Genomic DNA, 13,291 nt, shown 5'->3' with positions numbered 1-13,291 from the left:
GCTGGGGAAAGGCAGAGAGCTCAGCTTCTCGGGACAGTTTTGCTGCCAGCACATTGTGTAACTTCACTCTCACTGCATGTTCTTCCCAGGCCAGGTATTTTTTTAACCTGTAAGCGTGCCAGGAGGAAAGTGGTGACTCAAATCTCCAACATCTTAACAGACTCACACAGGGACATCAGCCAACAAGCTGCTGAGGAAAAAGTTCCCTGCTGGAAATTGAGGTCACTAGAGGGGGATGTTAACCTGGGACTAAGAGGCATGAGGAGCTCACATTAAATCTGGTTCAGTTACAACAGGTTTGGGGCCTCGTGACCTTTACCAAAACCCTAATTCCTCACTGTTGTTGAGCAAGGAACTGGGTTCTTTTGATTCACTTGACCATCATCATCTGCTCCAAAAGCAGTTTCTTTTAATTTAGCATCTATGTAATTTCTGATGGACACTTTCTGGTGAAGGGCACTACTGTGTATCAATGCAAGGTGATATCACAATTTTTCCAGCACATCTCCAAATTTTGTTTTCCTAACTTGGTAAAGTTGCAGCAGGTTCTGTCTTAACATATGTGAGTTTACGCAGTTCTCACAAAGTTCGATTTTCCTCTATACCATCAATAAAACCTTGACACTAGTACAAATTTCAGATATATACGCACACTAAAGTAACCGAGGAGTAGTTAGTGGCACGTTCATTTTAGTGGTAGCTTCTCCAGGGCCTTCAAGTCAATGTGCAACACGGTGTAACCTTGTTTACTTAGTGTGGCAAAGAATATAATGGCACCAAGCTGTGCATTTCCTTCGCATAGCCCTAGTTCATGTTTCAGTACAGTAGATTTAATATTGTTTAAAATCCCAATATTGATGACTTTTTGCATCTGCTGTTGATTTTGGCAGAGAGTTGTAAACAAATTACTTGCCTGAATTGCTCATAGGCAAATACTGCACGCTTTAATGTGAGTTCTTAATCTAGCTTGTCACTGTGTTTACATCAAACAGTTTCTTCTGGGCCTTTATCTAATTTTCTTCATCTCTGATGCTCTGTTCCTTCTCATTCTCTTCACAATCCCTTTATCTTTTCTTCAAGCATGTGCAACTCAAAAGTGTTTATTTCAACAATATAACTCAGTGATCTCTCCACAGATGAATAATGCCTTCAGTGCACATCCAGGGATGCTCCTACAATAGAAGCCTTATCAGAGGGGTGAATTTGGCCCTTTGGCTTTTCACTAGAGTAAATTAACACATTAAAAGGTAGCAGATAAAAAAACTTGCCTAAAATATAATGAGAAATTTTTTTCAGTAAACATTCAGTAACCAGAGTTTCCAAACCATGGATTGCAAATCAATGAGCAGAACTGTCCGCAAGCCTGCAGGCAGACTGTGAGACAGATTCCCTTTGTAGTGCTGCCTTATTTCTCCTTTCTCAAAAGGCTGAAAGTGATTTTGCTTGCTGAAATGTGTTGATGCCCTAAAATACAGTTTATTTTTTAGAAGCTAGACATCACTACTTTTGCAGGATAATATATGGCACATAAAATAGTAATGTTGTGGCCATTGTTATAAATTCTGATGCTAAGAAGTCTGTGCAAATGGTTTTGTTTATAATAATTACTGGCAAACCTCTCAGTATTCAAATTGCCTTACAGTAGTGCTGGAGTTCCCAGCTGGCTGTCCTCAGGAGCTGCTAGAACTGAAGGAGCTTTAGTGAAAAGGGCTCTGTAATAAAATTTGGTAGCTGCACAATCAAAAAACATGACTGTGGAGTCAAGTGACACCACTGAATTCTATTGGTCATGGTGAACCAATGCCATCAATTCAAACTTTCTGGTTTTTTGCTCCCTTTCGATGAATAAAAGGAGGGACTTTCAACAAGCAGACATCAGTGAGGTCTCTAGGAGTACTAAGCACTAGACCTACTTCTAAAGTTACAAAAATCTCACCCCTACCTGAGTACTGCCCATTAAAAAAGAAGGTAGTCAATCCAGTCCTTAGTACAGAAAGTCACTCCCATTTCTTCTATCTTAGCTTTTTACAAACTTCGTTATTAGTTTGTTGGTGATTTCACATAAGAATACAACAACGGCTGGATGTCACACAGCAAATGAGTTCTTGTCCTGAAGAGATGATAACTCTAGACCAGTATCAGAATATTTTGTCTTTGATTATTTTAGTCCAATAGGACTAAACCAATAGGTTGCCTGGTGTTTTTGGCAGAGAGTTTCTCCTCATGGGTGGCAGTTGTCAGAGGGAAGATTTTGGGGTTGATCCTGTGGCATTCTAACTAGTTGCCCGATACTGACCCATTGCCCACCCAAAACATCTTTTGCAAGATTTTTTCCTGGGTTTAGGGAGGTATGTGCTCACCAATAAAATATCCTTGCTTGACAAATAAGGATGGCACATGATAAAACAGCAGTCACCTTTATTGGAATTATGGACTGATGACTCTCAGTTTTCTCAAAAGGCCTCATTTTGATTACTTAGAATAAAGTAGTTTTATACATGTAAGTCTTGCCCTAGAATTAATCTAACTGTAGATGCAGGCTTGTCTTATATGTGCTACTCAAAGAAAACGGGTTTCTGCTGTTCTTCATGTATGAAAAGTACCTTCCAGGGCTCTGTTCTGTAAGCGTTTGAAATTAATTATGTAGATATTTTTCAGTTCTTTCTGTTGCTTGCAAAGTTACTATGAAAAGGATTTGCACAACTAACTTGATGGTTTGGTATTTTGCTATGAACTATAGCTCAGTAGCTGATACTCACAAATGCCTGTATATTGGAAGAAAATGCATTAAAACTTATTTTATACGTTGTATTTTATTTAACTGCCTAGAAATTTTAGATTCTTCTTTTTCAGTAAGGGTGTGTTTATCCATACCTTCACTGACAAGACTTGAATTAACTGTCTTTCTTTAAACTGTGGAATGGAACCACTGGTTTGGAACTGGAATGGAACTGGTTTGCTAAATAGGAAGAGGACAGAGTTCAGAAATATTATGCTTACGTTTTTGAGATAAAAACCCCTTTCTATTCACTTTATAATTGGATTACTCAGTGACACTGAAAGCTTATCATGGTTTTATTTAAGTCTACAATGGCAGTTTGAAAATTACTCTGACAAAAGCTAGCTAGCATATGAACTGGAACAAAGTCCTTCTTGAGAGTCAGAACCCAGTAAGTACCGGTGAAAACTTCTGCATCTACTCTGTGCTTAGGTACTCCTTGCATGCAAAGAAAGTCCTGAAGGGTCATAAATCTCTGTTAAAATCAGCCTAATCTCTTACGCTGTCCAACAGCTGTTAGAACTCAGGCCTGGAGGTCAGGTCACCTGAGTTTTAATCCCAGCTGATTGTGTGACTTTGTGCAAATCTTGTAACCTCTTTGCACCTCAGCTCCAACGAGTTGGATGGAGATAGTTTTTGGTCCTCCCTACATCCCTGTTCTGCTGAAAGGCTTCTCAGGAGTGTGTTGAGGCCGGTGGATGGCAGGTGGTGTCGGCGTGCTGAGTACCTTAGTTAATTCTGCTGAAGGATGTAGAGTAACATATGAAGAGTTTTCTGCCACCCGTGTAGAAACTTATTAGCCAACCAGTCTCTTAGGATAAAATCTTGACACTTGAATTGTACAGAAATCTTGTCAATTATTTCAGTGAGACTTGAATTTTTCTACCTTGTGTCATTTTTGATCACTAAATGTGCAGAAAAAACCCAGCAAGGACAAACCATCTGACACACTTTTCCTTCTCACAATGATGTGTTGTTGGTTGTGTTTTAGTCTGCACTATCAGTTCTTTTGAAACTATTATTCCTGAACACGTTGCAGTGGCTCACTTAATGAACTCTCTATTTACGCTTTTATGTAGCAAACTGAGACACTTGGCAATTGTGCTGCAAATTGCCGTTTTGTACTTTTGGGGGCTTTTTTTCTTGGATGTGACTCAGCTGTTCAAACCTGTTGTTGCTGCAGACTTTGTCACACATACCTGATTTTAAAACAGTGAGTCTCATGTTTTATGACTACCTACTCACAGGGGATGTTTACAATGTAATCTGTTTTTCACATTTGACCCTGTACCTGTAGCTTCTTACTGAGGTCATTCCAGTTGGTACAATGCCATTAGAAGTATCAGTAATTTATAAAGTTAACTCTCTCAAAGTAACAGAAGGTAATTAATACACATTTTTACAGATTGTAGCATTAAAATCTAGCTGATTTTAATACTGACAGATTGGGTGAAATTACAAAGAAATTATTTGTTAAAAAAATGTTGTTTCCCTAAGTTTGTCTTGAAGTTGGAGCTGTCATTTAAGAAGTAAGTCCTGACCCTGCAGCTCCACCTGTGCAAGCAGAACACGGTTTGGCCCGCGCAGGCTGCCCGGCTTTGGCTGTGGGATCTGTCAGTGTGATCAGGACACAGTAAGTGATGGGATTTCCAAAGTCCCAATGAGAGCGCACTTCCTAATTCTCTTATGCACTTTTGAGCATCTTGTAAGAAATCATGTACCTTTCTTTTGTTGAGTTACCAAATAACAGGAGGAATATTTTCACTCCCTTTGATTTATTTTTTATTATTATTTTTTTAAAGGCTATGCTTACCATCTAGGCAAGTATAATTTTATCAGACATTTAGTCTTGATGTCTTGGAAAATTATGTCACGAGATTGTTTATTTTGCCAGTGCAGAAAAATTTCACAATTACATAAAACCGGAGTATGTTTTGTGCTATGAGTTCAGTGTTCAAACAAGTTTCTGAGCTCTGGCACCTCATAAGAGGAGGTTTTCAATCCAGATGGAGGATATCAGAAGATAATCCAATTATTACCATCCTGCTGCCTTCCTTAGGGAGAATCTCCCGTCCTCAGTGGCTAGATGTAGAACTAAATTGATCCTGCTGTTTCTTTAAACATGATGGTATTTCCTGGCTATTTTAATAATGTTTTCAAAGATGTAGTTTGAGCTTAAAGACTTTGAAGTATCTACAGGTGTACCAAGTTGATTTGGTTGAGAGGCAGCTGCCTTTTCCAGCAATTTTCTCAGTTGACATATGAACAGTGCTTGACAGTCCTGCTGGAAAAACATAACGTAGCTGTATTAATAGAGTTTAATTGGGTTTTGCCTTAAGATACTGCTTTTTTTGTGCACCACTACATCTGTTTCTGAAGGTCAGTACTTCCAGTGCTAAACACAAATAGAGCAGTGTTTTCTACTAAACCCTCTGCCTCATTTTCTGCTGCCTTACATGTGGAGATTTGATATTTGATACTAAAAATAGAAACTTTTCATCTAGGGGAAAAAAAAAGAAAGACGATTTCTAGGCAAAATCATTAACTTACAGTACTATGTGCCTGGATCCACAGAGGGCTTTTTTTTCCAACCTAGAAACTTATTACTGGTAGAGTAGTGTGTGCCATGAAGCATCCTTTGATGTCCTGGTGTGTACTACACCTGGGACACCATGTGAGGATCTGGTCCAAAGGCACAGCCTTCTTGTGCCAAAATGCTGCTGCTTTCCCCTTTAGGGGGCTTTTTGTTGATATGTTTATGCTTATTGCAGTACCTCCCATCTTGGAGCTAATCTGTGATTAGTTTAGTAAATACCAGCCTTAACAAACATCCACCAGCTAATAAATAGCAGTTCACAAAGATGCTACGTATCTGCTAGTGAAGTCTTAGAGCAGTTCAGGAGCTGCAGGTAAGTAGTGTTATCCTTTTAATGGCGCTGAAGCTGGGATTTGTAGTTTATAAAAGCAAACAGACAAACAAACAAGGAGTTCTTTTTAGAGCTGGCACTAGAACTAAGTTCTTCGTCCCTAAATCTGAATTCTAGCTATTGCCATGGGTAACCAACTAGTAGGTCTCTGGTTTGAACTTCATTGTGAAGACTGAACTGTTTTGCTTCAGTTTGGAATACTGGAAAACCAAACCACATTAATACAGAGAGTTCTTATCTGGCAAATGAAATTACACTGAAATCAAGTTTTGTGCATATTGATTTATGAGGATGGCCCAGAACAAACACTAGACTGCTGTACAAGTGTCAGGAACTGCGGAGTTACTCAGCAAAATGTAAAATCAGGTCCAATGAGTTTTCTGAAGTAAAAAAACAGTGGGGCTATATTTCATTCCTAACTGTATGAATTTGGAGATTCAGTGTTTTATAACGTAGGCTGGAAACATAAAAATGCTGTGTACTGTTAATTCTAACTTGTGATTCAAAGTAGGGCTTTAGCAGTGATGCTTACTCTTACAAGATTTGTAAAAACGTCGTCTTAAAAACTGACTGTGTAATATGGCTCTTTAACTATGATGGATTCTCAAGAGGTACTGAATTCAATGACACTGTGGCAAGGATTTTTGTTGTAGTTTTTTGTGTTTTGTTTTGTTTTTTTTTTTCTTTAAAACCCCTGTTTTCAAGAGCACTGGTTATTCTGTCTTTCGGGCTACGTAGCACAAGTCCATGAGGATGAATTCCTATGTGGTTTCACTTCAAATGCTTTCTTGCAGATGGCAGATGCTTTTCAGCTTCTTAGTGATCTGTGTTACAACAGTTTCCTTGTTTTGTTTTAGGCTTCCTGATTTTTCTTTTCCCCCCCCATCTATAACTTAATCTTATTTCAAACATGTAGAGGTTTTTCCATATGGGGACACTCCAGAAAGCTAAGTCAGTGAAACCTATAGTGTTAATGTCTGTGAATTAAGGTGGGTTAAATCCCCATGTAAATGTTCTCATTTCAAAGTAGGGTGGCCTTCCATTCCAGTTGCATAATCCTCAGCGGGGTTTTCATCACAATGTGCAGTTCAAGGTGGTTGGTGAATTTTAAAGCGCAGAACACGTTTCTGACCAAGATACTGCAGAATATACGTGAAGGGATTCACCCTTCTGTATTCTCAGGTTGGCAATTACAACATTGCTAACAGCTGGTTCCTTGAAGTGGAGTTGCAAAGCTCAGCACCTACACACTAGAGGCCACATTTCTGAAGTCCTCTTTTTCTACGGCCATGTTCAGCCCTCTCTGATTTAGCTTGATGCTAGCAGCATGGTGTAAATGATGTCAGTAGAACTAGGTTTATTTTTACAGTGCCCATCACACAAACATGCTTGTTTCTCAGACAATAATCTTCCTTTCTCTTTTTCTTCTTCATTTACATCTGCCTGGATCTGGAGGATGAGAGTCCCTCTTAGCAGTCATGCAAGCAGCCACCATATAAGAAAACCACACTCAACAGGTTTATTACGGAGGGGTTTACCACTAAGCAATGCCACTATCGCATGTTTACTGTCACCCTGCTTTGTAACAGTGCATGTTTTCCCCCGTGCGCTGTTTCCCACGCTGTGTGCTTGTCACCATTCAGAGGACACGGCTGCAAAGATGTGCATGGAAACTCAGCAAAGAAACTGCAGAACCAAAGCCATTAAGATACAGCTCTCCTCACACTGAAGAAAGAGCTCCTCCTGAGGGCAAAAACTGGGACCTGTGGCTCTTTAAGTTATTTGTACTTTTTGTGTGTTTGCATTGCCTGTAAGAAGATAACACTTTTTTATTGTACTTGCACTATATTGAGCCCTAAGCCCAGAAAAATGAATATACAATCCAAGGAGTGTAGTTACAGAAAATCAAACAAAAGTGCAAACAAGCTCCATTTACAGATGTGGAGAAACTCCAGCACTCAGACAGGGCAGCAGCATATGCCGGGGATGGCAGTGGGGTGAGTTCTTGCCGGACAACCCGCATGCTGCTTGGCATCACATTGCGTGAGTAATGGATTTCAATATTCATGGACAGACTGTGAGGGCCAATGGTTATGTTGTGTTACGTTGGTAAGAACTCTGCCCATACACTTTGTTTCTCTCCTAAACAGCTCCATTTATGTGCAGATTTTTTTTCATGATGACATTTTCACCCATTCATTTCTATTATGGGCCTAATCCAAAGCCTGCTGGTGCAACTGAAAGTTCTTTTCTAACTTCTGCTGTGTCTCCATAATGCCACACTTACGTGTCTCTGCCTTCTTGTCTGTTTAAAAGTGAGCTTATCAGGATCTCAAAAATCAGGCAGTATTGGCATGAATACTTCAGAAAGTGGATTTAGAGGGGAAGCCAATTTTTTCCCTTACATACATCCTATGAACCCAAGGAGATCTAAAATGTCTATCAGTGAAATTGACCTTTTCTATTAAATCTGCTTTCAATTTCTATTATGTCATCACTGCAACTAAATAGAGCATTTAGGAAAACAAAACACTGCTAATAGTTGCCCGTGTTTTAAGGGATAATACTGGATAACTGGCACTGCACAAGAAGCAGCAAATCAACAGGGAGTTTCCCTAAGAAACAAGGTCGGTAAGAAACAAACCCCTTACAGTGGCTTACTGTAAAACATGTATGAAAAAAGACAAGTATTTGAGCTTTGTTAATTTTGTTAGTATCTTCAAAGCATCATTTTTTTTTCTTGTGATTGAAACCAACAGTTTGTTTATAACCTACAGATGAGCTTATTTTCCTGTCACCAAGTACAAGATTTTTTTATTTGAAATAAAGTATGAAGGGAGTGTACATACATACATGCCCAGTATGGCAGGATTCTCGGTATTAAGAGTGGGGTTAATTTATGGCTTGGTCAACATTTTCCGATGTCAGATGTGCAAATATATGTGCTGTGCACACACACATATATTTGCACATATAGTCTTCAAAAATTTCCATTGGTGATATCCAGAGATTACTCAGTCCTCTTTCCCACTGTTCACCTTGACAGCATAAACCATGATATTAATTTGTCTTGCCATTAGTTATTCCAAAATACCTCTAAAAGACACTGTTATTTGAAACCCCTTTTAAAATATTTTTGAATACATGAAATCTTATGTGGAAAGGTTAAAGAAAAATCTCTTAAATGCTTTCTATGCTAAGTATCCATATTTATTACAAAAAGCCATCTGCTTTCCCTTTTTCCTTTGAGCTGACTGTTCAGTGGGGTTGCTCCATGCCGTGAGTCAATCCATACCCATAATTACAAGACTGGGGCTTTTGTTTCTCCTTTTTGAACAGTTTCTTATGCTCAAGAGTAGGGGGACAAGGCAAAAAAATAAAAAAAATCTGTGGTTTGTAATTTAATGCACCTTTAGAAGTACCTCAGAAAGCAAATACTTTTGAGGTGGTTAATTTCTGAGAGTTCCTAACAGACACTACATTGTTTTTGTATTTCCCAACACTGTCTTCATCCAACTAATGACAGCCTGAAAGATCCAGTGTTTGAGAGCAGCTGTAGAAATAACTCATTTTAGAATGTGTTTGGACTTTATCTGTCTGTAAAGAAAAATTCACCTTTGTTTCTGACTTGTTTACTTCAACTTCAAGAAGTAGAAAATATAGGTACTACATGAATGTTTTTGTCCCCATGAAATGAAAAAGCAGCTTAGTTAAGGGTTGTTGCTTTTTGGGTTTTTTTTAATACCTACATTAAACATCTTCTAATTCATCTCTTTGCCTTTCTTAAATAAACCAATTACATACAGTAGAATTCAAGTACGGTATGATCTAGATTTCCTTTCCATTACATGGGGTTTAAAGAGTGGAAAATATCAAAATTGTCAAAAAAGTCTTAATCTAGAGAACTAATATTTAACCAGTCATGTTTTTCCATAATGCCTGTAATATGTTATGCTTGTTTGCACACAAGACTGTCTTGACCTGTTTCGAGTAGTCAGGCATCTCACTTTTGTTCAGACCTATATGGAGTTTTAGATAAACCTGCAAGAATGTGCTTTTACAAACTAAATTTTCTAAAGAAACTCTTTGGTATTCTGGAGTAAATGTATTTATTTACCAGTATGTGCAATGACTGATTTTTGTATTTTCACATAATTTACCTTGTGTATGTCATAGAGGTTTTGGTGTTTGTCAATACAAACCACTGTGCAGAAATATTAAACTTAATTTTTTTGAAACAACTATGTCTTTCCCTACCAAAGATCAGAAATACCATGATAAATTACCTACAGAATATGGAGGTTATTTAACATAAGGCATTTCCAGTGCTGTTTAAACTGTATTTTTACCCTTAACGCTAAGATGAATTCAGAACACAACACATAGCCATAGAAAGTTATACCATCAGTCCTGACTTCACCAGATCTGTCATCATTTCCAGCCTGTACATTTTCTCAAACTGTGAGCTCAGAGTCTTGAAATTCGTACTCATGTAGAAATACTCCTCTTGCCCATTTTCATGAGGGGGACGGTGAGATTCCTGTGTTGGCTCCTCAGGTCCCTGTGCCTGACGGTCACATCACATTCCTGGTCCCTCAGTGGTGTTTGCTGTGAGCTAAACCAACTATTCCAAACTCCAGCTGGTGCTAAGGACTGAATTTATGGCCTGCTCGTTTGTACCAAAATCAGTCTGGAAAATGGTCAGAAAAACCTGCGATATGGTTCAGTAAGAACAAGAGCAAAGAACTACTTAGGCACGAATGATCAGCTGCACAGCTACAGAAAAAAACAATCTCCAAATATGTAAAAAGCTATTGGAAAGGTATTTTCTGACTACAAGGCAACTGAACAGACATTTATATCTGAGAAACTTTCAGTGGCAGGAGACTCGTAATTTCCTCTGTCAGGAGCAATACGGGTTTGGGTAATCTTGCATTTTGACAGCTGGTTGATCAGAGCAGGAGTCACCAGCAGAGGAGAAGCCATCTCTGGGGGCACTGCCAAAGCCATCTTGGGAAGATCCCTGAGAAAAATGAGCATATTGTCAGATGTCTGTTTGCTCTCTAAGAATCTGTGTGTTGTCGTCCCCCCAAAACCAACCAACCAACCAAAAAACGAAACAAACAAACAAACAAAAAACCCCACAACTGGTGAAGCTCCGAATCTGAGAAAAATCACTCAAATAGACCAATGCTTACAACTATGTTTGGACACCTTACATGCCACAGTCACCCTGCACTACAACCATTTTCTCCTGTTGGTGCTGCAAAGAAATATGAAGCCTTTAGTTCAGGTATTAAAAGCAGTTCCAACAACTGGTCTCTGTTTTAGTAAAGGAAAACTCATTGGTGTTTTGTTTCATTTTGTTGTTCCTTTTTAACTTTAGTAGTGCTGTGACAGAATTATTCCTCAGCTCACACCCCAGTGCCAGGTGTGTTTGGTGTGTTTTTTGGGGGCGAGTTGCCCCCCGAGAGCAACTCACAGGTCACAGCTGAATTCTGTTGCTCCCTGTGCTAAGAAGCCTGAAAATAAATTCTGAACTTGTCTGGTAAAAATTATCTTTCAGGAGGGTGGAGGATAGCAAGGTCAAAAAGCAGACTGGACATAGGAATTAAACTTTTGTTATTAATTGGGGAGCTTAGTATGTTACACACAAATGTATTGCTTTATATTTCCCTCACTGGTACAAGGAGGATTTAACTCCCAGTGCAAAGTAGAACAGCTCCAAAGGACATGCTGATTGATTGACACCAGTCAACGGGCTGCTGGTTAGGCCACCATCAGGGGACAACTGATTTGGTGGCCCTTGCTCCATACCACAGTGTGAGGATTTACAAACGCCTCCTGCTCCTGTAGTGAGGGTCTGCATTAATACAGCAGGCTGCCTTTATCCAACAGTAAAATTTGTGTGTGTCTTCACACTCAGGGCTGTACCCAGGCCTGGTCGAGCTGCTCGCTCAGAACAGAAACACCACCAAAAGGCCAATGGAACCGCTCACCTGTATCCCACGTTTGTGGGTGCAAGAGTACAACGTCGACACACAGCGAGTCACGGGGTGCTCTCACGAGTTGAGCTGTCCTTAGCAGACAGATTCTTTGCATGCAGTCTGGAGTACTCTTAAGATTATCGCACTACGGAGCATGGACTTTGTTATTTACAACTATTTACTACATTTTAGTTTCTTAATGTATGAAAACGGCTGTGCTTCACAAATAACAGCACTTTTTCATGTTTTTACAACCTCTTGCACAAAATTAAATGCACAAATTTGCCCAAATGCAAAAGGTGAACTTATAAAATTTCACATACCTTTTTAAGTAGCAGGAATTTGCAGCACATATTTGTACAGACAGGTAAAATTCTGTAGGTCCATGCTTCTGTAGGTTGCAGCAGACCCTGAGATGGCATCCTCATTTACACTGGCAATGCACTGGACTATTACTATAGCTGCAGCAGCCATGGTATATGGGCATTCTATACCACTGGCAAGGAACAAGCAAGGGCTGTGTGCCTGGCAAGTCATGCAGCTGTATCAATCCATTCAGCCTATTTCTACAGAAGAACCAGAGCTGTCCATCATCACACTCTTTGCACTCGGTCTCTCCACTCATGTGGGGTGTTTTAATAACAAGAGCATTGTTTCAGAGACAGAGGGATAGACAGGTGATGTTACTTGCAGTGGAATGAAGGCAGTCCTTTAACAGCTGTCTTTGGTATTAACATATTCCTAAAGAAAATGCAGTATGCAGAAACGCTGCCTATCAGCTCCCAGGTGGTATAAAGGTGCAGAGGGAACTCCCAGAGAAGAAAATGCTAGCCCTGCTCATAGAAAGAGGTTGAACTATTGACATGGTTAAAAGAGAAAGACTATGTTGAGAGAGCGCAGAATGTGTTGAAAAAAACCCCAAAAAGTTGGCTGATGGAATGATTCAGAAAATAAACATGCTCCTAATAAAAGAGTAAGTATTCAATTTCCTTCTCCTTTACTCTGAATTTTCTCTCTTCCTTTACTATGAATTAATTTTTGCAGCAGGGTTTCTTTATAAATAACATAAGCAATCTAAACATCAGGCCACAGTTACAACATGCAAGACCAGTGAGGCTGTCCCTCAGCTGTGTCAGCTGCACCACTTGCAGCCCTCTGCAAATCTGCTGAGGGTCACTCCATCCCACTGTCTGCGTTGTTGATGAAGGTATTAAATAGTACTGGTCCCAGCACAGACCCCTGAGGGACACCACCTGTCACTGATCTCCTTCGGGGCACTGACCACTACCCTCTGGATGTGACCATCCGGCCAGTTCCTCATCCACAAAACAGTCCATCCACCAAATCCATCTCGCTTCAATTTAGAGATAAGGTTGTTGCAGGGGGCTGTGTTGAAAGCCTTACAGAAGTTCAGATAGATAACACCCACAGCTCATCCCTTGTCCAACAAAGCTGCCACCCCACCATAGAAGGCCACGAGGCTTGTCAGTGTGGCAGGTGCACCCCCCTGCACCACCTCCCCTCCCCACGCTCCAATTCCCCCACAAAGCACCAGAAACTTCCAGAGCGACAGACCATTATGGTCATGTATCCCCCCC

General features: G+C 39.9%; 1 protein-coding gene and 1 long non-coding RNA gene across 2 annotated transcripts in view; one reads left to right on the top strand and one right to left on the bottom strand.

Moving 5' to 3' along the window:
• Window positions 1-9,947, top strand: part of TUB (TUB bipartite transcription factor) — a 168,711-nt gene extending 158,764 nt beyond the window's left edge. The window contains exon 14 of the mRNA XM_071808927.1: window positions 7,162-9,947. Coding sequence (XP_071665028.1) covers window positions 7,162-7,163 — 2 coding nt within the window. The 3' untranslated portion in view covers window positions 7,164-9,947. The remainder of the gene's footprint in view (window positions 1-7,161) is intronic.
• Window positions 9,347-12,121, bottom strand: LOC139828082 (uncharacterized). The gene is made up of 2 exons (XR_011739288.1): window positions 12,017-12,121; window positions 9,347-10,729 (listed from the first exon to the last, which is right to left on the bottom strand). It is a non-coding gene; the product is annotated as an uncharacterized lncRNA (long non-coding RNA).
• Between the last annotated feature and the right edge of the window lie 1,170 nt (window positions 12,122-13,291).

Source organism: Patagioenas fasciata, chromosome 5 (genome assembly GCF_037038585.1).
Source record: "Patagioenas fasciata isolate bPatFas1 chromosome 5, bPatFas1.hap1, whole genome shotgun sequence".
In the NCBI taxonomy this organism is placed as follows: Eukaryota; Metazoa; Chordata; class Aves; order Columbiformes; family Columbidae; genus Patagioenas; species Patagioenas fasciata.
The sequence above is the reverse complement of the archived record's forward strand: the minus strand, read 5'-3'. Positions and strand labels throughout refer to the sequence as shown.